Source organism: Oncorhynchus tshawytscha, linkage group LG32, assembly GCF_018296145.1.
Source record: "Oncorhynchus tshawytscha isolate Ot180627B linkage group LG32, Otsh_v2.0, whole genome shotgun sequence".
Lineage (NCBI taxonomy): Eukaryota > Metazoa > Chordata > Actinopteri > Salmoniformes > Salmonidae > Oncorhynchus > Oncorhynchus tshawytscha.
The window spans coordinates 16668397-16692303 of NC_056460.1; the positions used below are offsets into that span (position 1 = coordinate 16668397).

The window sequence follows — 23907 nt, forward strand, 5'->3', positions numbered from 1 at the left end:
TAAACAGCTTGGAAAATTATGTCATGGCTCTAGAAGCTTCTGATAGGCTAATTGACATCATTTGAGTCAATTGGAGGTGTACCTGTGGATGTATTTCAAGGCCGACATTCAAACTCAGTGCCTCTTTGCTTGACATCATGGGAAAATCAAAAGAAGTCAGCCAAGAAATCAGAAAAAAAGAGCTCCACAAGTCTGGATCATCCTTTGGCGCAATTTCCAAACTCCTGAAGGTACCACGTTCATCTGTACAAACAATAGTACGCAAGTATAAACACCATGGGACCACGCAGCCGTGTTCTGTCTCCTAGAGATGAACATACTTTGGCGCGAAAAGTGCAAATCAATCCCAGAACAACAGCAAAGGACCTTGTGAAGATGCTGGAGGAAACAGATACAAAAGTATCTATATCCACAGTAAAACGAGTCCTATAATCGACATAACCTGAAAGGTCGCTCAGCAAGGAAGAAGCCACTGCTCCAAAACCGCCATAAAAAAGCCAGACTACGGTTTGCAACTGCACATGGGGACAAATATCATACTTTTTGGAGAAATGTCCTCTGGTCTGATGAAACAAAAATAGAACTGTTTGGCCATAATGACCGTCGTTATGTTTGGAGGAAAAAGAGGGATGCTTGCAAGCCGAAGAACACCATCCCAACCGTGAAGCATGGGGGTGGCAGCATCATGTTGTAGGGGTGCTTTGCTGCAGGAGGGACTGTTGCACTTCACAAAATAGATGGCATCATGGGGATGGAAAATGATGTGGCTATATTGAAGAAACATCTAAAGACATCAGTCAGGAAGTTAAAGCTTGGTCGCAAATGGGTCTTCCAAATGGACATTGATCCCAAGCATACTTCCAAAGTTGTGGCAAAATGGCTTGAGGACAACAAAGTCAAGGTATTGGAGTGGCCATCACAAAGCCCTGACCTCAATCCTATAGAGAATTTGTGGGAAGAACTGGAAAAGTGTGTGCGAGCAAGAAGGCCTACAAACCTGACTCAGTTACACCAGCTCTGTCAGGAGGAATGGGCCAAAATTCACCCAACTTATTGTTGGAAGCTTGTGGAAGGCTACCCAAAACGTTTGACCCAAGTTAAACAATTTAAAGGCAATGCTACCAAATACTAATTGAGTGTATGTAAACTTCTGACCCACTGGGAATGTGATGAAAGAAATAAAAGCTTAAATAAATAATTCTCTACTATTATTCTGACATTTCACATACTTAAAATAAAGCGGTGATCCTAACTGACCAAAGACAGGGAATTTTTACTAGGATTAAATGTCAGAAATGGTGAAAAACCGAGTTTAAATGTATTTGGCTAAGGTGTATCTAAACATCCGACTTCAACTGTATGTTGTTTCTACGCCATTTCAAATACAACAAAATACATTTGATGATGTTGAATCAATGTGGAAAACTTATTGGATATGCAACAAAAGTAGTCAATGTAAAGGGATTTTGGGAATGTATTTTTTTCACCCAACTTTAAACCTAAATCCAGTTACATGGTTCAAATATGTTATTTTATGTTGAAAACTCAATCAAATGAGGTTGAACTGATGTCTTTGTCCAGTGGGATAGCACACTGGAGATCTTCAACCAAGGGTTATCAAAATACCTGATCTGAACAGGAAGGGGATGTGAACTTAGAGTTTGGGGATGGAGGAAATAGGAGGGAGGGAGACGGATAGGAGTGAGGAGGTCAGGAGTCTGCAAATAGCTGGTTCACAATTAAAGAGGTTTAACAAGATCTTAAGCACATACACATTTGCAAGAATTGTGTTATTAAAAAAAAAATTAGCATACAAAATGGTTGACGTTGTACACAATTTTCAGGAACCTATTTTGACTCGAGTACTTTTAAAACTACTTGGCTGAAATTTTACAAAACCTTTATAAAAGCATCTAAGATTGTCTCAACTAGCTAAGACGTTTATTTCTCACGTAGGTCAAAGAAACACTACATAATGAAAGATAAGGGGACATCAATTGCATGGTTCAATTGTCACTGTTGGGCGTATCTCAGAAAACCACATCCTTTCTATCATCCTGTTTCTATAGCAACCAGAAAGCAATTTGGAGGCATTGAACCAACGGCTTTCGCCAGGCAGCAGGCACTCCACCTAATGTCAGTATATTGACACAGCAACAAGAGACATTCTAAAAAAGTAAGGTTAGTGTGTAACCTCAATTATATTTACAAAGATACCAGACCATTTCCTTTACAAATGAGATCAAAGCCAAAAAAAAAATGTAAATGGTTAAAAGTTTACAATGTGAACAAAACCAAAAATGTATTTTAAAAAAAGGTACTAAGTGCATGGTAAACATACTGTATATACAAACAAAATGTTAACGTCATCACATGCAGTCCACTCTATATAAACCTGTTACATGAATCTGCTTTAGAGACCGCAACAGCTATTGAGCACAAGTAACAGTCCATGTAACTACCTGGTCAACCAGACTTGGCTCGTCCAGGTGATGTTCTGGACTGGGTTCAAGATCACTCAAAGTTCTGCTGGTCAATGTCAGAGGGCACAGTGCAGCGGGTCAAGGTGGACAGGTAGAGACCAGTTGCCATAGGGACAAGACCGGCCGCTACCTTGAGAATGGCCAGTAATCGGCGTGCTGCCGTGGTCACCCCCTCTGTTGTCTGAGGGGAGAAAGGAAGATGGAGGAATAAATAAATGGGGAAAAAAACAAATGTTTCATGAAATAACAGAATGACACACTTATAAAAGATAATGAGTTTGTATTATCCGTCAGTCTATTCATAACACAAGCTTCATTAAATAAACAAACAAACTCACAGCACTATCAACAAGGCAGGTCCTACAGGCTCTAGTATGGCTCAAAGTAGAGGAGACGTCATCCCTACTTGTATTTGTGAGAGGTATTGACATGTTGAAAGCACCGAGCTGTCTGTTTAAACGATTAGCACACAGCTCAGACAACCATTCATACCCCACAAGACATGGTCTCTTCACAGTCCAAGTCCAGAACAGACTATGGGAGGCGCACAGTACTACATAGCGCCATGACTACATGGAACTCTATTCCACATCAGGTAACTGATACAAGCAGTATAATCAGATTTATTTTTAATTTTTTTAAACATAAAAATACACCTTATGGAACAGCGGGGACTGTGAAGCAACACAAACATAGGCACAGACATGTATGCATACACACGATAACATACGCACATGTACACATAGATTTTGTGTTGTGGAGTATGGGCCTGAGGGCACACAGTGTATTGTGAACTCTCTTATAAATGTAATGTATGTATTTGGGGCTTCCGAGTGGCACAACAGTCTAAGGCACTGCATTTCAGTGCTAGAGGTGTCACTACAGACCCTGGTTCGATTCCAGGCTGTATCACAACCGGACGTGATTGGGAGGGCGGCACACAGTTGGCCCAGTGTTGTCCGGGTTTGGCCGGGGTAGGCCATCATTGTAAATAAGAATTTGTTCTTAACTGACTTGCCTAGTTAAATAAAAGGTTAAATACAAATAAATCATGTTTTTAAAATTGTATAACTGCTTTAATTTTGCCAGACCCCAGGAAGAGTAGCTGCTGCCTTGGTAGCATGATGATGCATAATAAATACAAATATAGTGTTTCACCCGTCAATCATGTCTATGAATCATACCTGATCCTCTGCACACAATAGGGGGCAGTGGAGGGATGCAGCCAGCGTCCTCACAGAGACCAGCCGCTCAGGGGGCACTGACACATTACGAGCTGGAGGAGGAGACACACCACAGAAACACAGGTGATAGAAATCTTTCAATATAATGATGATAAAATCTGATAAGCGAGGGCCTCCCGAGTGGAGCAGTGGTCTAAGGCACTGCATTGCAGTGCTAGCTGTGCCACTAGAGATCCTGGATCGAGTCCAGGCTCTGTCGCAACTGGGAGACCCATGGGGCGACACACAATTGGCCCAGCGTCGTCCGGGTTAGGGGAGTGTTTTGCCGGCAGGGATGTTCTTGTCCCAATCGCGCTCTAGCAACTCCTGTGGCGGGCCAGGCGCAATGCACGCTGACACGGTCGCCAGGCGTACGGTATTGTTTCACTATATTGGATCACTCCAATATATTGGTATCACTCCGCGGCGGAGGGATACATCCGATGTGAGGATTTAGAGATTTACTTTTGTGTACACCTGTGTCACAGCTGGGGTCCGCCACTATATGTATAGACCACATGGCCGCGTCAGGTTCGCTTTCATTTTATCGGTGGACGTCTGTATGTTGAGGTACAAACTTTCTGAAGTTCGCTTGGTAAGTCGCTGGTAAGTGTAATATCTTGCGTGGAAGTATACTCACTGGCTGTTTGCAGCCTGGAGCAGCTGGCCACTTGGCCAGTCCCTCTTCAGTGCTCTACTCGCTGTGCATGGTGGATCTGTATCTTCCGCCCGTGGTTTGTCATGCTTGCGTTTCATTAGCGTTACACTACGACTCCATGTGCATTAATATATTGGTGGCTCTTGCTGCCACAAACTGTAATTTACCTTACACAACTTGCCAACTGGCTTGTTATGTGTGTGTGTTGTGAATTGCCTTAACATACTGCATGTTCTTTCTCCTGCAGAGTGAAAGAGTATCGTAGTGGGCTTTCCACTACGTTGAGACATTAACTTTGGAGTTCCTTAACGGGTGTTACTCCATATGGTTCTGTTTTTACTGCTTGGATATGAAACCGGTAGGTAATATTGGCGTAAATCTTTTAAAAAATGTTTTATCCATTACCTGGTTGCTGTTTTTTTGTCTGCCTGTTTTTCCCACAGGGGTCTACCCAGTGTTTGCAGCGGTACTGGGTAATTTATCCCTCACCGGTGTCATGACGTTTCCCTCTTTGGGTACAGCAAGCCCCATCCCCCTCTCCCTGTCTCCTGCACCCAGGCTGCTGTGGTCAGAGAGAGGTCGTAAATTCCTGGAGGAGATTATCTCCTCATGGCCACAGTTTTGAGACAGAGTGAATTTTCATAGAGAACAAAGGCATTTCTTCCACCTCACAGAACTTGAGGTCTGAACAACATTTATGTTCTGGAGAAGGTATAAAAGATCGGTGAAGTAACCAGCTACGAACTGGTCTGTTTGGTACAATTTGGTGAAACTCATGGGAGACAATACGATTACATTACCATAACGCTGTTTATATAATAGCCTCAGATATGAGGTTTACATCTAATTGTTGTATAAGATGAATGAGTGAAGATAATACTGTTTGTAAAATTGTGTAATGTGATTTTGGACTGTTTAATGAAGGAAACTCCAATTCCCTTTTAACTAAATCAGAGGACCGTCCATGAGCCCAGTTTGGACCTGGCGTCATGAGACAGTCTTTTTCTGCCCTCCCGAAGAAAAGCCCCACTTTGAGAATTTCTCAACAGACCATGTTTCCCTCAATTACGAGAGGGCAAAAGGTTGCAGACCAGCTAACCTTGATAACGAGAGGGCCAAGGTTTGAGTAGATGGCTGAATATTTTAACCATACCACGTGGTTAAACTCAGACTATCGACACTGACAGAATAAGAACAAGTCTTTGATATGAATTACTAGTCTGCAGCTAGGAATTCAGTATCATTGAACGCAAAGACCGACAACCGCCGAAACATCTATCCATAACGACATGAATGAATGTCACTCTGAACTATCCATTCTAACCACGACAGAGTGTGGACAAACTCTCCAACAGAAACAAACTTTTCAACAGAGACCCCGACAACACACTGAGCGTAAATATATTTTTTGATTGCAATTGTTCCCGAATGAGTGAGCGGTCATGTGCAATGGATTAGCATTACAAATGTTATAATTATCAACTGTGTGTTGTCTTCTCAGTCGACCCCCACTTCCCTTTTGTACAACAAGCCGCGATGCCGGTTTATCCCACTAGGGAAACTCCGTTGTCATTTCCTTGTAACTATCTACTGTTTGTTTATGCATTTCTGTGAATTACTTAGTGAATAAATGATTTTAGACAATTGATGTATGGATGACTCATTGTGAAGACTGGGTTCGTGCAGATAACCAACAATTTACGACATTTGGAATGAGACTAACTTGAGGTAAAATAAATAATTCATTAATCAGAAGACTATTGAACAGATATGAAAATATCTGAAAAGTTATATTAGGAAAATTATAACGTTGTAATCTGAATATTTTCCTTGGTGCCCGGACTTCCTAGTTAATTACAGTTACATGATTAATAAATTTAATCGCATAATAATAATAAGAGAGTCATTTGATAAAGATTCATCTTCAGTTTAATGATGCCAAAGACAAGACACCGGGTTCCTATTCCTCCAAGCGTGTCACGACATAACTCTCCCAGGGTGTCAAACCCCTGCTCCGTGGCCTTGTTGGCTTGGCTGAGCTTATGGCTTCCCTTTGTGACAGGTGTGATGGTGGCATCCGCATACCTCATGTATGCACTGGTTGGAACACCCTACTGGATGCCTGTTTTGTGTGGTGTTCTCAGAATGCCTGCACCTGGCGCGATTGGAGGCCATGTGCGAGTGGGTCGGCCAGGCTGGGGACGAGCTCCCTCCCGCAAGAGGGATGCGGCAGCGAGCTGTTAGTCCCTCTTCTGGGCCCAGTACCCTTCCCAGGAAGCAAGGCCGGCGAGGCCGGAGCCCCCCCCCAGAGTATTTGATGCAGACTTGAAAGCCACACATGGGTCCCTCTTCTCTCTTAGCTGCCTTACCAATGCGGCCATGCTGCTATAGGCCTACCTGCAGGAGAGCACATAGGAGCTCCTCTGGGAAGTGATGGAGGTGTCTTGTCTGCTTTCCCTGCTCCAAAGGGTGGGGTCCCTCTCACTGCCCCATCGTCTTGTACTAAGGGACGACAACGGGAGCAGCACAGCATGCGGTGAAGCAACAGTCTCCCCCCCCCCCACACACACACACACACACACACGGGTCTTCCCCAGTTTTTGCAGAGGTACTGGGTAATTTATCCCTCACCGGGTTCCTATTCCTCCAAAGGGGTCACGACATAAGTTCTCCCAGGGCGTCTGACCCCTGCTCCGTGGCCTTGGTGTCTTGGTTGAGCTTATGGCTTCCCTTTGTTACAGGTGTGACGCCCCGAGCTTATGGCTTCCCTTTGTTACAGGTGTGATGGTGTCAATCGTCAACGCCATAGGGACGTGCATGGGAAACCCAGGCGCTCGGGCGCCAGAGGAGAGGCGGGCCCCGGCAGGACCCCTGACACAACCTTCCCAGCCACTTCTCCTGGTCTCAAAGGGCAAAGTGGGAGGAGGGTGTGGAGTCCCCCTGGGTGTTGTCCACAATGCTCGAGGGGTACAGACTCCAATTCCGGTGCCGGCCCCCGTCCTTCAGGTGCCTTTCGTGTCACCACGGTGGCCAACCCCCTGAAGAAAACCCTGCGGCTGGAGATCTCCTCACTCCCCGACAAGGGTGCCATCCGCAGGATCAAGACATCAGAACGGCTAGGTGGGTTCTACTCCAGTTATTTTGTGGTCTCAAAAAGAGAATAAGGGTTTTGATCGATTCTGGACCTCCACAACCTCAATGGGTACTTGAAGGTACTGAGGTTCCACATGCTGTCCCCAGCCGCGTGTTGCAGGCCGTGTCCAGGGACCAGTGGTTTGTGACGCTGGACCTTGGGGATGCGTACTTCATGTTCCTGTTCACCCAGCTCATTGGCAGTACCTCCGATTCACTTTCAAAGGGACGGCTTACAAATTAATGATTCTTCCCTTTGGCCTCTCCTTGGCACCCCGCACTTTCACACGCCTGGTCCTGGCACCTCTCACATCCCGAGGATTGTTGATCCTCAATTACCTGGACGATTGGCTGATTTGTGCCCCAACCAGGACCCAGGTCCTGTCAGACAGAGACATACTCCTGACCCACATCGGCGGGCTGGGCATTACAGTAAGCGACAAGAAGAGTAATCTGACACACCACCCAAAGGTTGGCCTTCATTGGTATGGAACTGGACTCATGAGAGCACGCCTGCCCACCAGAAGGGTTCAGGCGATCTTATTGACCACTTCGGCAGGGGCGAGTGGTATCTGCCCTGACAACGCCTGTTGGGCTTGCTGATGGCAGCCTCGTTGATGATTCCTACAGTCTCTTCAACGGTGGTTCAACTCCCACCGGCTGCACCCGAAGCGCCACGGTCACCGCCAGCCGCACAGGGCCTCAGGGCATTGTTGAGGAGGCGCCGTCGCTCCTTTCTCTCAAGTGGGGTGGAGATGCTGAGGACGCACCGCCGGGAGCTGGTCAGCACAGATGCCTCCCAGATCGCCTCGGGGGGGGTGACCAAGGGCAGATTGGCCAGCGGCTGTTGGCTACCCCCTTGGAGCAGCAGGCACATCAATAAACTAGAAAGCTGAGCTGTACTGCTGGCCCTGCGGTCTTTCCTTACACATCTGAAAGGAAGACATATCCTGGTGAGAACAGACAACAGCACAGCGGTGGCTTACATCAACCATCAGGGTGGACTGAGGTCACACTGCCTCAATCTTATAGCACAGGAGCTCCTCTGGGCTCAGGTATGTCTAGTGTCTCTACGCGCAGCGCATGTATCTGACATCCTGAGTGTGACAGCGGTTATGCTCTCGAGGGAGGGCCCACCACCTTGGGACTGGAGCCTACATCCCCAGGTGGTGCAGCACCTGTGGGACAAGTTCAGGAGGGTGCAGGGGGACCTGTTTGCCTCCCTGGACAATGCACACTGCCCCCTGTGGTACTCCATGTTGGAGCCACCAGGGCCTCTGGGCTTGGATGCTCTGGCTCTCGATTGGCCAGGGCTGGAGCTTTCCCCATTCCCCCCTTTTCCCCTGATCCAGGCTGAGCTGGACAGGACCAGGATGGAAGAGCAGCATCTGCTTCTGGTGGTCCCATACTGGCCCAGCCTTCTTCTGTCCCTGTTGTCTGGGACACCTTGGCAACTTCCCCTGAGACCAGACCTGCTGTCTCAGGCCGGGGAACTCTGTGGCATCCGATGCCGCACCGCCTCAGTCTGTGGGATTCGCCACTGAACAGTACCAATGGTCCATGTTAGGACTACAGGAGTGTGTAATGAACACCATGCAGAGCACAAGGGCGCCGGCTACAACCGCGGCATACCAGTTGTGCCGGCGGTTGTTCTGCTCTTGGTGCACTGGTATTGAGGTTGTGCCCGAGTCATGTGGGGTGCAATATGTCCTCCAATACCTGCAGTCTCACCTCCCTGAAACACCTCTCTATTAAGGTGGCTTTATTGGTAGCAATTACTACCATAAAGAGGGTGGGTGAGCTCCATGCTCTTTCAGTAAGTTCTGAGGGCTAAAGGATGGACACTGGGGGGAGGAGTATATCTCTCCACCCCAACTCTTCATTCCTCCCGAAGGTTTTGTCAGACAGGCATGTGAACATCCCTTTTATCCTGTCTGCTTATGACCTCCCGGCAGTGGCGGGGGAGTCTGGCCCTCCCTCCGGCATGCTGTGCCCTGTGAGGGCACTGGCTGCCTATGTGGAGTGGACATGGTCAGTGAGAACAACAGATCAGCTCTTTGTCTGTTATGGTGAGAGAGTCCTGGGGGCTGGGCTATCAAAGCAGAAGCTCTCTCACTGGATCATGGACACGATTACGACAGCATACAGCCTGGCTGGCATGCCAGTGCTGGGATCTGTGGTGGCACATTCAACACGAGGTGTGGCTGCATCCTGGGCTCGACTGAGAGGAGTGCCCCTCACTGAGAACTGTGCTGCGGTCAGCTGGGCTTCCTCTTGCACCTTTGCTAGGTACTATCAGGTAAATGTGGCACCTCCCTCTACAGTGGATTCAACGGTCCTGGGCGTCACCTCCCCTTCCGGGGACTGTGTCGGGACCCCCCTTCCACATTGACGGTCCCTGCGTCTTGGTCCCGCACTGGGACTTCGCCGCTGGCTGGCCAGGTCCCTCTAGCACCGACTAATCTGATACGGGAATACCAATATATTGGAGTGATCCAATATAGTGAAACATAACGAAGGTTACATATGTAACCACGATTATGTGAGCTATATGGATCACTCCAATCCTCTACGGTGCTAGAGACTAGAGGTCGACAGATTAATCGGAATGGCCGATTTCAAGTTTTCACAACAATCGGAAATCGGTCATTTTGGACGCCGATTTTGCCGATGTTTTTTTTTTTTTTTCGCCATTATTTAATCTTTATTTAATTAGGCAAGTCAGTTAAGAACACATTCTTATTTTCAATGATGGCCTAGGAACGGTGGGTTAACTGCCTTGTTCAGGGGCAGAACGACAGATTTTTTACCTTGTCAGCTCAGGGATTCAATCTTGCAACCTTACGGTTAACTAGTCCAACGCTCTAACCACCTGCCTCACGAGGAGCCCGCCTGTTAAGAAGCCAAGGTAAGTTGCTATCTAGCATTAAACTTAATCAATCATAATCACTAGTTATAACTACACATGGTTGATGATATTACTAGTTTATCTAGCGTGTCCTGCGTTGCATATAATCGATGCAGTGCGCATTCGCGAAAAAGGACTGTTGTTGCTCCAACGTGTACCTAACCATAAACACCAATGCCTTTCTTAAAATCAATACACAGAAGTATATATTTGTAAACCTGCATATTTAGCTAAAAGAAATCCAGTTTAGCAGGCAATATTAACCAGGTGAAATTGTGTCACTTCTCTTGCGTTCATTGCACGCAGAATCAGGGTATATGCTACAGTTTGGGCCGCCTGGCACATTGCGAACTAATTTGCCAGAATTTTACGTAATTATGACATAACATTGAAGGTTGTGCAATGTAACAGGAATATTTAGACTGATGGATGCCACCCGTTAGATAAAATACGGAACGGTTCCATATTTCACTGAAAGAATAACCGTCTTGTTTTCGAGATGATAGGTCATTAATATGGTTGAATCCGGAAACTAAGGCCCACATTTATGTGTGCTATTATGTTATAATTAAGTCTATGATTTGATAGAGCAGTCTGACTGAGCGATGGTATGCAGCAGCAGGCTCGTAAGCATTCATTCAAACAGCACTTTCATGCGTTTTGCCAGCAACTCTGCTGTTTATGACTTCAAGCCTATCAACTCCCGAGATTAGGCTGGTGTAACGATGTGATGTGAAATGGCTAGCTAGTTAGCGGGTACGCGCTATAGCGCTTCAAACGTCACTCGCTCTGAGACTTGCTCTGCATGGGTAACGCTGCTTCGAGGGTGGCTGTTGTCATTGTGTTCCTGGTTCGAGTCCAGGTAGGAGCGAGGAAAGGTACAGAAGCTATACTGTTACACTGGCAATACTAAAGTGCCTATAAGAACATCCAATAGTCAAAGGTATATGAAATACAAATGGTAGAGAGAGAAAAATTCCTAATAACTACAACCTAAAACGTCTTACCTGGGAATATTGAAGACTCATGTTAAAAGGAACCACCAGCTTTCATATGTTCTCATGTTCTGAGCAAGGAACTTAAACGTTAGCTTTCTTACATGGCACATTTTGCACTTTTACTTTCTTCTCCAATACTTTGTTTTTGCATTATTTAAACCAAATTGAACATGTTTCATTATTTATTTCAGGCTAAATTGATTTTATTGATGTATTATTTTAAGTTAAAATAAGTGTTCATTCAGAATTGCTGTAATTGTCATTATTACAACAAAAAAATGAAAAGCGTCCGATTAATCGGTATCGGCTTTTTTTGTCCTCCAACAAACGATATCGGCGTTGAAAAATCATAATCGGTCGACCTCTACTGAGACACTAAAGTCCATGGAGAATAAGAGTGCCTCCTCTCAGTTGCCCACTGCACTGAGACAAGGAAACACTGTCACCACTGAAAAATCCACGATAATCGAGAATTTCAATAAGCATCTCTCTACGGCTGCCCATGCATTCCATCTGGCTACCCCAACACCGGCCAACAGCTCTGCACCCCTGCAGCAATTGGCCCAAGCCCCCCAGCTTCTCCTTCACCCAAATGCAGACAGCTGGTGTTCTGAAAGAGTTGCAAAATCTGGATTCCTATAAATCAGCTGGGCTAAACATTCTGGACCCTCTCTTCCTAAAATTATCTGCCGCAATTGTTGCAACCCCTATTACTAGTCTGTTCAACTTCTCTTCCGCATCGCCTGAGATTCTCGAAGATTGGAAGGCGGCAGCGGTCATCCCCCTCTTCAAAAGGGGAGACACTAGACCAAACTGTTACAGACCTATAGCCATCCTGCCCTGCCTTTCTTAAGTCTTCGAAAGCCAAGTGAACAAACAGATCTCCGACCATTTCGAATCCCACCGTACCTTCTCCACTATGCAATCTGGTTTCCGAGCTGGTCACTGGTGCACCTCAGCCACGCTCAAGGTACTAAACAATATCATAACTGCCATCGATAAAAGACAGTACTGACTGTGCAGCCGTCTTTATCGACCTGGCCAAGGCTTTTGACTCTGTCAATCACCGTATTCTTATTGGCAGACTCAACAGCCTTGGTTTCTCTAATGACTGCCTCCTCTGGATCGCCAACTACATCTCAGATAGAGTTTAGTGTTTGTCCGAACCTCTGGCAGTCAATGGGGGTGCCACAGGGTTCAATTCTCGGGCGGACTCTTTTCTCTGTATATATCAATGATGTCGCTCTTGCTGCGGGTGATAATTTGATCCACCTCTACACAGACGACATCATTCTGTATACATATGGCCCTTCTTTGGACACTGTTAACAAACCTCCAAACAAGCTTCAACACCACACAACACTACTTCCGTGGCCTCCAACTGCTCTTAACAGCTAGTAAAACAAAACACATGCTCTTCAATCGATCGCTGCCTGCACCCGCCTGCCCGACTAGCATCACTACTCTGGACGGCTCTGACTTAGAATACAGTGCCTTGCGAAAGTATTCGGCCCCCTTGAAATTTGCGACCTTTTGCCACATTTCAGGCTTCAAACAAAGATATAAAACAAAAAAAAATGTTTTTGTGAAGAATCAACAACAAGTGGGACACAATCATGAAGTGGAACGACATTTATTGGATATTTCAAACTTTATTAACAAATCAAAAACTGAAAGATTGGGCGTGCAAAATTATTCAGCCCCCTTAAGTTAATACTTTGTAGCGCCACCTTTTGCTGTGATTACAGCTGTAAGTCGCTTGGGGTATGTCTCTATCAGTTTTGCACATCGAGAGACTAAAATTGTTTCCCATTCCTCCTTGCAAAACAGCTCGAGCTCAGTGAGGTTGGATGGAGAGCATTTGTGAACAGCAGTTTTCAGTTCTTTCCACAGATTCTCGATTGGATTTGACTTGGCCATTCTAACACCTGGATATGTTTATTTTTGAACCATTCCATTGTAGATTTTGCTTTATGTTTTGGATCATTGTCTTGTTGGAAGACAAATCTCCGTCCCAGTCTCAGGTCTTTTGCAGACTCCATCAGGTTTTCTTCCAGAATGGTCCTGTATTTGGCTCCATCCATCTTCCCATCAATTTTAACCATCTTCCCTGTCCCTGCTGAAGAAAAGCAGCCCCAAACCATGATGCTGCCACCACCATGTTTGACAGTGGGGATGGTGTGTTCAGGGTGATGAGCTGTGTTGCTTTTACGCCAAACATAACATTTTGCATTGTTGCCAAAAAGTTCAATTTTGGTTTCATCTGACCAGAGCACCTTCTTCCACATGTTTGGTGTGTCTCCCAGGTGGCTTGTGGCAAACTTTAAACGACACTTTTCATGGATATCTTTAAGAAATGGCTTTCTTCTTGCCACTCTTCCATAAAGGCCAGATTTGTGCAATATACAACTGATTGTTGTCCTATGGACAGAGTCTCCCACCTCAGCTGTAGATCTCTGCAGTTCATCCAGAGTGATCATGTGCCTCTTGGCTGCATCTCTGATCAGTCTTCTCCTTGTATGAGCTGAAAGTTTAGAGGGACGGCCAGGTCTTGGTAGATTTGCAGTGGTCTGATACTCCTTCCATTTCAATATTATCGCTTGCACAGTGCTCCTTTGGATGTTTAAAGCTTGGGAAATCTGTTTGTATCCAAATCCGTCTTTAAACTTCTTCACAACAGTATCTCGGACCTGCCTGGTGTGTTCCTTGTTCTTCATGATGCTCTCTGCGCTTTTAACGGACCTCTGAGACTATCACAGTGCAGGTGCATTTATACGGAGACTTGACTACACACAGGTGGATTGTATTTATCATCATTAGTCATTTAGGTCAACATTGGATCATTCAGAGATCCTCACTGAACTTCTGGAGAGAGTTTGCTGCACTGAAAGTAAAGGGGCTGAATAATTTTGCAAGCCCAATTTTTCAGTTTTTGATTTGTTAAAAAAGTTTGAAATACCCAATAAATGTCGTTCCACTTCATGATTGTGTCCCACTTGTTGTTGATTCTTCACAAAAAAATACAGTTTTATATCTTTATGTTTGAAGCCTGAAATGTGGCAAAAGGTCGCAAAGTTCAAGGGGGCCAAATACTTTCGCAAGGCACTGTATGTGGACAACTACAAATACCTAGGTGTCTGGTTAGACTGTAAACTCTCCTTCCAGGCATTAAACATCCAGAATCGACTTCCTATTTCGCAACAAAGCATCCTTCACTCATGCTGCCAAACATACCCTCGTAAAACTGACTATCCTACCAATCCTTGACTTCGGCGATGTCATTTACAAAATAGCCCCCAAAACTCTACTCAGCAAATTGGATGCAGTCTATCACAGTGCCATCCATTTTGTCACCAAAGCCCCATATACTACCCACCACTGCGACCTGTATGCTCTCGTTGGCTGGTCCTTGCTACATATTCGTCGCCAAACCCACTGACTCCAGGTCATCTATAAGTCTTTGCTAGGTAAAGCTCCAACTTATCTCAGCTCACTAGTCACCATAGAAACACCCACCTGTAGCACACGCTCCAGCAGGTATATTTCACTGGTCATCCCCAAAGCCAACACCTCTTTTGGCCCCCTTTCCTTCCAGTTCTCTGCTGCCAATGACTGGAACAAATTGCAAAAATCACTGAAGTTGGAGACTTATATCTCCCTCACTAACTTTAAGCGTCAGCTGTCAGAGCAGCTTACCGATCCCTGCAGCTGTTCACAGCCCATGTGTAAATAGCCCATCCAACTATCTAACTCATACCCATATTTGTTTTTCTGCTCTTTTGCACACCAGTATTTCTACTTGAACATATCTCACTCCAGTGTAAATTGATACATTGCAATTACTTCACCACTATTGGTCTATTTATTGCCTTACCTCCTTACTTAATTTGCACACACTGTATACAGATTTTTCTATTGTGTTATTGACTGTACACTTGTTTATTCCATGTGTAACTCTGTGTTGTTGTTTTTGTTGCACTGCTTTGCTTTATCTTGGCCAGGTCGCAGTTGTAAATGAGAACTTGTTCTCAACTGGCGTACCTGGTTAAATAAAAGGTGAAATGTAAAAAATAAATAATAATATATAGAGCCACCTCAAAAATGATGTAGAGAACGTGTCGCAGCCATGGGGTCTATATATAGGGGCGGACCCCAGCTGTGACACAGGTGTACACAGGAGCAAATCCTTAAATCCTCACCTCGGATGTATCCCTCCACCACAGAGTGATACCAATATATTGGGAGTGATCCATATTGCTCACATAACCGTGGTTACATACGTAACCTTCGTTTCCTCAGACACATTGGTGCGGCTGGCTTTCGGGTTAAGCGGGCTTTGTGTGAAGAAGCAGTATGACTTGGCTGGGTTGTGTTTCGGAGGACTCCGTACCGGAGTTGCAGCGATGAGACATGACTAACTACCAATTGGATACCATGAAATTGGGGAGAAAACAGGGTAAAAGTACAAATAAAATAAAAAATATATAATAATTGTGATAAGTGTTGATGAAAGATGGATAAAGGAGAAGGATAGACAGGCGGGTTCATTTCCTTACCACTGGTAACCAGGAAGCAGACTTTGCCCTGGAAGTAACCTGGGTCTAAATACTTGAGGGAGGTCTCTGCTGACTGGAAGCTGAGGAGAGAGAAAATCAAATCAAATCAAATTTATTTATATAGCCCTTCGTACATCAGCTGATATCTCAAAGTGCTGTACAGAAAGCAACAGTAGCATTACCACTGGAAGTGGAGGCCAGTAAAGCCACACAATAGGTCCATCTCCCTATGGTTGGTTCTTATTGTCTGTATGTGAATGTACCTGAGCTCTGAGGTTAGGTGAATGATGAAAACCACCAGATCTATCCGAGGCCGAGACTCCTCATTTTCCATGGGGAGTGGGAGGCTTCTGGCCAACCTTCTGGTACAGAAAGACAAGACAAGACTGTTAGAAGGGTTGTGACTAGATGGTATACAGCTACTTTCGTCAAGTGACTTTTCGTAGCAGGTTAGGAGAGCATTTTAGCTAACTCTAATCCTTTTTTAAACCTAAATCCCCTAACATGTTATGAAAAGTCTCTTCCGTCCGTAGCTGTATACCATCTAGTCAAAACCACTACCTAGCTCGCTAGTTGAGAACTCAATTCAGTACTTACACATTGACGTTGACAGTCTTCTCTTGAAGAACAACAGTGTCAGCTAACTTCTGCTGAAATTGCTCTTCGTTCTCCACCAGCTGGAATAAGAAACACATTCATTGAGTAACGGGTGAGTTAGCGGTGTTGTGTCAGCTATCTAACTAAACCGATACAAATATTGACTTCTGTTTATGTAAATGTATCAATAATCTGGATAGCAGTAATGTCCCATTTGTCGTAGTGATAAGAATCTTTGCTAATTGGTTACGTTTGCTAGCTACCTAGGCCAACGTTACTTACAGGACCACTTACCAGTATGTTGGCCGTGTTTAGTCCAGGAAGTTTACTAAATGGTTTGAGTAAAGACATTTTACTTCCAAAAAGTCAAATTGTGTTATAAAGCGTTCAACAATCCTGTCGCTAAATAACAATTCATTCACAACTCCAATGTTATGGTGGAATAAAATAATTTATCCATGACTTTTGTGGCGCGTCATTTTAAACTTCCGTTAAACGTCATGACGTATTCTTCTGCTGCCATTTTCTTACGGAGCACGACTGCAATCTACTGTCTAAAAAGTGTAACTACACAAATGTAATCCTGCTGCTACCTCCACTTTGCACAATAATTCGGATATTTCTTTGATAAACAGTAAATTAAAGCTAGAAGCCATAGTTGCTACATCCATTTTTGAACTTATAAATTAATGATATATACCCATTGATTCTTGAATGTAATGTATAAATGCTTCATGAGCAAGTTTAAGCTTGTTATACTCCAATGTTAATAAACAAAATGTTAACACTATATAACCTCAAAACATGGTTAACATAATTGTTTATATCATGGTAAGTCCTGTCATCCATAGCTATGAATTTGAAAGGTAAAACACAGGCGGGATGCCTGCTTTGTTGTTTCAACTAAGGATTCCAACATTAAGAATGGACAGGAAACATGAGTCACAATGGAAGCAGGACTTTTATTAACTTTGTAGTAGATGGCACAGCAAGGTAGATCCCCCAAACATCCACCTTGACTCACAGCAAAAGGACTGTGTGTGTGTGTGTGTGTCTGACCATGGGTTTCTGCTGAAATGTATGCATCTATTCATTGGTTTCTGCTGAATACCAATAAAGTAACAGTATGTAAAATGCTTGTGTACGTTGTCAACTATATTGAATTCTACATGTCCATATTAGTGTGAAGAGTTAAGTGGTACTCAAGTATGTTTATCTTTCAAAGGATGTGGTTGTTCATCACTGTTTGTGTATAAATCTAAGTCGTACACACTATACGCGCTCTCCCATATGAAACCGATCTTTGATCCATGTTGGAACCCAGAAAATGACAACAGCATCAACATTGTCAATCATAATGATGATTAAAAAAAAAACAGCATTTCTAAAATAAAATAATGTTTAAATGGGTAGAACATCCATCTCCCTCTACTAACCCCGTCCCAATATCCAATTATTACATGAAATAAAGTGTTGCTCCCAGTCCAACCTCCTTCCTTTCGTTCAAGATCTTTCCCATTCATCCCAATCGAAAGCTCCACCAACTATCTTTGCATGCTCCCGTCCTGATTTCCTTGTCCCAATTTTTCCTCTCCGGCCAATTTATGTCGCACTTCAACATGAATGAACACACACTCACTCACCACCCTCCTGGACCCTTCCAGCCAGTCCCAATTCACTCCCTCCCACCTGGCCATAAACCTTTGATGATTGCGGTTCTGAAAGGTCTGGATAGGTATAAGCAGTGTAGCTTCCACCATATTGCTTCCATCTTATAGATCTGCAAACATCTAAGGGTTATGGCTCAGGTGAAGGGGTAAGGAGCCCATTAGAATGGGCTTTTGCTCCATCTTTCTAAACCCCCCCCTGCTCTAACATGACCTTGGATGTCCCCCTCTGTATCATATCTCCCCCGACTCCCTCTCCCCATCTGAGCTGGAACGTCTATCCCTCTCTAGCGACAGAGATCTCTCTCTTTCTCTCCCCCTGGCCATCATCTCTGGAGAGGTGGATCTCTCCCGGTCTTCCCTCGTCATGGGCTCGGGCCTGTCGTCTTGCTCCAGGGAGCGGGGTGGGCCCTCTCCTCCGCTCTCCCTCCATCTCTCCTGGGAAGAGGAGCGCCCTGAGGGTGAACGCCCTGAGGGTGAACGCCCTGAGGGTGAACGCCCTGACGGAGAGCGCTGAGATGGTGAGCGGGGTTCTCTGTCTCGGGTGTGTGAGGATCTGTCCCTGGAAGACCTGGGTAGAAGGAAACAGATCAAGAATTGGTAAAAGATCAAGCACCCGATGATAGACAAACTAAATGAAACCCAGACAAACTGTTTGGAAAGAGCTGGAAAAACATTTTGCAACGGAAAGAAAACATCCAAGTTTTTTGTTGTTCAGGCAACCTGGTAATATAAAAAAGGTAGTAGTACCTCCTGATTTCATTCAGTTCTAGTTGGTGCTTGATTTTAGTGACATAAGGGCTAGCTGCCATTTTCTAAGTATCACATCAGGGTTCCTGTCTGTCTGTTGGGCCTCACCTCTTCCTCTTGCTCCTGTGAGAGTGGGAGCGCGAGCGATGCCCATCTTTGTGTCTATGCTTACGCTCCCGTTCCCTGTCCCGCTCTCCTCCTCCCTCCTCCCTGGGACGAGAGGAGCGGTGTCGTCTCGAGCGATGGGAGGATGAGCTGCCTCCCTCCCTGTATCGTTCACCGCTTCTTGATCTTGTCCTGTGAAAAAATACATCAGTGGATTGTTAAAATACAAGAGAACAAGCATTTTGAAGTATTTATTTGATGTCTGAACTGGTGGGAACAAGTCAGACTTAGCTCACCTCCGGCGATCTCTCTCCCCCCTCTCTCTTTCTCTCTCCCTCTCCCGTACACGTTCAGTTTCGCGCTCCCTCTCCTTTTCCCTCTCTCGTTCTCGCTCCAGCTCCCACTCCTTTGCTCTCTCTTCCTCCTTTTCCTCCCTTCTTCTCAGTCGCATTCCTTCTTGCTTCTCCATAACGGCTTTCTGTAGCAGGAAAAAAAAAAACATGTAACTAAGTACACAAATCCATCGCAACAACTGTGCTCAGACAGCTCAGGTTTTACACTTCCTGAAAAGCAAGGTAAACGTCTACATAACTAGTGATATCCTACTAGGTTCTGACTACTGATATATGGTGTGTGTCTCACCCGTAGCCTGTCCAGCTTCTCCCGGATCTCAATGAATCCCAGATGCAGTTTGCCACCGAAGTGGTCAGCCAGGCGGCGGTCATTGTCATGGAGACCTAGGTAGGCGGAGCACACCTCGCACACCCGGAGCTTCTGCTGCTGGAAGCTGGACGCCGGCATCGAGTTCCTGTATACGTCCTGGGAGAAAGCAACAGTAAACCAGACTGACGTTAGAACTAGGACACTGCAAAGTTCTTAGTGCGTATGTTGCGGTGTTGAAGACTAACGTTAATTAGGACATAGTACACAAATGCCTGACCCACTTTCAAATGACTGATATTGACTGACTTTTGGGATATATTTTGAGTGCACATGTGAAATTCCTCTTATACCTGGCTGTTAAACATCTAAGAGGCCTTGCTGAAACAGGTTTGTATATACATACAAATACCCATATATACATTTTTTTTAACAAGTTCATCTTTATTTAATCACAGTACGTACAATTCCTAGCTCCGATGATTGGTTGTGACCACAACCATCCTTGACCCCCTGCCAACTGACCTCTGCCTCCTTCTTCATTGCGCGAGTCTTCTCCACCTTCTCCAGGACCTCCTGTGCCTCTTCCACATTGCCCTCGCCCCCCAGCTGCTCAGCCCGAGCCAGCAGCTTACCGATCTCCTCGTTCAGCTCGTGGACCCGCTCAGCCTGTTGATACCATTGAGAAAGGGTTAGAATTATGACACGGTGACAACCAGAGCAACAAGAATCTCATTTTAATTACAGTTTCTTATACACGGTTGAAATGTCATTTTCTGAAATTAATCAGATACATTAATCTAGAAAAACCAGAACAACAACACATACCATGGAATTGGATTCCAACTATAGTGTCAATTCACCTAATGAGCATGTGGGGAACTATCTAAGTAAGACAAACAACAGGGGTCGGTCACCTTGGCGGCAACCTCAGCGCTGATCTCATCCTGCGTCTCAGCCAGTCTCTTTTTTGCTAGCTCAGTCCTGCGGTCACAGTCAGCGATGAACGACTGAAGGTGCTCAGCAGCCTGCGGTGACAGGGGATGGCGAGGAGCGTTTAAAAGTCGCCAGATTAGAGAAAAAGCATCAATAGATATTACATGGAGACAAAACAGAAGAAAAGAAAAAGAGGGAGAGAAAGAGACAATCCATTGATCAACAGATCACATGGAGTTTGCATGCAGAGGAAACGTGTGTGTGTGTGTGGTAAACATGAATACTAGGTACGTGACAGTCCAACATGACTCACGTCAAGCTCAAAGAAGTACTCCTGTTGCTTGGAAGCGATCTCGAAGTCAGCCCTGAGGGCCAGGTCGTGGACCTTCACACACTCTCCCAGGTCCATTCTCTATACGACGACAAGAAACATCCATTAAATCATTCACTCAAAGCTGTACCTACAAGTCCTGTACTCAGGAGTGCAATTGACATTGTGTTCTATAAACACTACTACACACAACCATTGTGACAAAGACAGTGTTTCACAAACTGGGGGTCATCTGATTAAAAAAATGGGGTCAAGAGAGAACTCCGAAATACAATAAATACATTGTGCTTGGTTCATAGAACCGGGGTTACGTTAGTAAACTCCATAGCCGCTAGATGTGATTGTAATAAACAGCGGTTTCTGTTTTCTTCCTACAAAATGTGGATCTATCTTTAGAACCATTTAAGCTACAAAATATTATGATCCCATCACTGAAAGATAAGACTCTCAGGAACACGTGTGCTTCTTTTGTTTCCCTCTACAATGGCAGGACACAATAGAACAGAGTGGACAAGACCAGGCACTAAATCAATGATGTTCTTTTCTACACAGAAGAGCATTCAAAACTATTGCCTGATGATCTTCTGAACTTCCCAATACTTCAAACCATACTTTCTTCCCATTGAAATACTGATTTGTAATAGACTGTCTAAGCCCCAAAGATTTACAAATGTATATGTCAAAATATGGTCACGGGCCAAAAAAGTTTGGGATCCCCTGGACTAAGTAAGATGTCATGTACTCACAGTGCCGGAGAGAATGTCGTGAGGACAGGAGTCCAACAAATGACTCTTGCAGACCCGCTCATCTGTAAATTTGATTCTCTGGCGCATGGTGTCCCCTACACGAAAATAAATCAGACAAGGGGAGAGAGTTAGTGAGCAGAGCAATGTCATGTCAATCGCAAGAACCAAAATTGTGATTACGGTGGGTGCATATGCCCATGTGGATCATTCATTCCTGAAACCAAAGCTAGTTTAACTTTAGCAAGCTAATCTAGTTGTTATCTGTCCAACGTTAGCTGTAGCCAGTCAGTAGCATCTCGTGGGCCAACAATATCCCAGCTAGCAAACATCAACAATGTGACAAGTTCTAAAACGGAATGTACCTTGTGTTTACTTTACTGTGAACACAACAAGTAGTTAGCCGTCGTTAGCATTCAGCCATTTGTCCCCCAGGCTAAGGTAGCTTAGCTAGCTAACGTCAGATAGCATGATAACAACTAGTTAAAAACAATTCCTCTGAAACATCGAGCGACACTGAAACAATGTAGCTTGTCGTTTACTCACCATCTCTACTTGTGCCCATCAACTGGTCCAACATCGCTCGCATTTGCGCTTGAGCCGACATGTTTCTTGTTTATGTCCACGACACTGCAAGCCGATGGTGTCTGCTGCATGCAGCCTCGACCACAGGCCTCTGACGGCTCGTGGACGTCGAACAACTTTTCTCAGAGAACCTCAAGTTCTCGTCACGAATAGTTTGAAACAAACTAGCTCACTAAAACCTCTTCTTGAGACCTTCCACCACCTTAACGTTTATAATTATCAAGTTTGTAATACCAATTTACAATGTAAATATTAGGTGGTTAAGCCTATTCCGAAATGTTTCTCGTCCCCGTTCGTCTCTCAACTCGAAGTATGGCGAGGGGACAGTATGTTGAGTGGCGGGCAGTGTAATTTCAAATTCGGATAATTGAGGTAAACCCGAAGGTTTTTAGGTAGTTGTGAGACCAACCACAGTCCCTTGTTAGACCGTAAATATCATAGACATATTCTAACGTATTTATTAATTCGGTGTCCTTTATTTTTCGACTTCCTCCTCTTTCCGAGCGCGCTCTGCCTCGAAGGAAATGCTGGTTGGTTGAACAGCACAAAATGCTGCAGTTCTCGCGCGCTGGTTGGGCTGAATGGCACAAACGTCATTTGATCGCTCTGTCGTCAGATATCGTACGCATTTCTATATTTTTTTTAAGAAAAAAGCGCTATAATAAATGTTAGTCAATATTAGCGCAAGTAACGCAAGTACAACTGAGTACAAGTACAAGCGCAATGAAATTGTAGCATAGACGGCATATGAATGCACATAGGCCTAAACTGGATTCTATGGGCAAGGACAGTGTGTGAGAAGCACATAATACAAAATGTCTGGAATTATCCATTCTATATATGACTGTTCATACATTGTGCATTACATGTATTTATTAATATCTTATTGTTTAATCTTTGCTGTCGTCATAAAATGCATTTGGCATTCGGCCAACACCACGGATAGACATACGCCCTGAACCCACCCATAACGTTGCTGTCCCGCCCACCCCAAACTGGAAAAATGGCGACAGCTGTCCTGTGGCTCTCACGTAACCTCGTATCGAGGAATACGGGGGTAGTAAGCCGTAACATCGCCTTGAAACCGTCTAACACAACGAGACTGAACCAATGTCGAAATGCGGTATCAACAGCAAATGGCGGTGTTCAACCAAAGCCGGCTAAAGTGAGTTTTCATGCACGGTCAAGTCGGTTAGTAAGCAGGCTGGGTAACACTACACATCATGTGGGAGGTTCCTAACTCTTGGAGCAGATTGACAGCAGTCTTTGCCAATCACATTTTAAGGAATTTGGAGAGACAACTGCGGGAGCCAATGAACTTGTGTATGTTTTATACGGAAGTAATTGTCATTATTTTAGCCACTTTTCGTCGAAAAACTTTACCATAAAGCTAATATGTAAATGTTTTATGTAATAAAGTATTGGCTTACGCAGAATATACCAGTGTAACATATGAACACAACTAGAAATACCATGGGGTATTGGAGTGTCCATTTTTAGGTCAAAGCCCATATCAATTGAGTTAGCCTGTTTGTGGGAAATAAAACATTTCAGATCCATAATTTATTGTATTAT

At 44.7% G+C, this 23907-nt stretch overlaps 2 protein-coding genes across 3 annotated transcripts; both read right to left on the reverse strand.

The window, feature by feature from the left end:
* Positions 1-1456: 1456 nt before the first annotated feature.
* LOC112230221 (centromere protein M) lies at positions 1457-17047 on the reverse strand. 2 transcript variants are annotated; one of them, XM_024396413.2, is made up of 6 exons: positions 16850-17047; positions 16556-16635; positions 16222-16317; positions 15959-16038; positions 3668-3759; positions 1457-2664 (listed from the first exon to the last, which is right to left on the reverse strand). In XM_024396413.2, the coding sequence occupies exons 1-6, from the start codon at positions 16904-16906 to the stop codon at positions 2515-2517; spliced, it is 555 nt and encodes a 184-aa protein (XP_024252181.1). In that variant the 5' UTR covers positions 16907-17047; the 3' UTR covers positions 1457-2514. The 2 variants fall into 2 exon arrangements, with proteins under 2 accessions (XP_024252181.1, XP_024252180.1); XM_024396412.2 differs by having other exon boundaries at positions 16222-16320; positions 16850-17046.
* Positions 17048-17497: 450 nt separating this feature from the next.
* Positions 17498-22889, reverse strand: LOC112230220 (putative RNA-binding protein Luc7-like 2). Its single transcript, XM_024396411.2, has 9 exons — positions 22294-22889; positions 21751-21845; positions 20987-21085; positions 20655-20765; positions 20263-20406; positions 19720-19896; positions 19374-19555; positions 19081-19269; positions 17498-18793 (listed from the first exon to the last, which is right to left on the reverse strand). The coding sequence occupies exons 1-9, from the start codon at positions 22352-22354 to the stop codon at positions 18457-18459; spliced, it is 1395 nt and encodes a 464-aa protein (XP_024252179.2). The 5' UTR covers positions 22355-22889; the 3' UTR covers positions 17498-18456.
* Between the last annotated feature and the right edge of the window lie 1018 nt (positions 22890-23907).

Excerpts from the sequence above, each read along its gene's own strand:
- LOC112230220 (XM_024396411.2), bottom strand. The coding sequence starts at position 22,354 with ATGTCGGCTCAAGCGCAAATGCGAGCGATGTTGGACCAGTTGATGGGC. Across the intron at positions 21,086-21,750 it reads ACGACATTCTCTCCGGCACT|AGAATGGACCTGGGAGAGTG; the intron begins GTGAGTACATGA and ends GTCGTCGTATAG. Across the intron at positions 19,897-20,262 it reads CAATGAAGAAGGAGGCAGAG|GACGTATACAGGAACTCGAT; the intron begins GTCAGTTGGCAG and ends GCTTTCTCCCAG.
- LOC112230221 (XM_024396412.2), bottom strand. The coding sequence starts at position 16,906 with ATGTCTTTACTCAAACCATTTAGTAAACTTCCTGGACTAAACACGGCC. Across the intron at positions 16,039-16,221 it reads CACCTAACCTCAGAGCTCAG|CTTCCAGTCAGCAGAGACCT; the intron begins GTACATTCACAT and ends CTCTCTCCTCAG. Across the intron at positions 3,760-15,958 it reads CTGCTTCCTGGTTACCAGTG|CTCGTAATGTGTCAGTGCCC; the intron begins GTAAGGAAATGA and ends CTCCTCCTCCAG.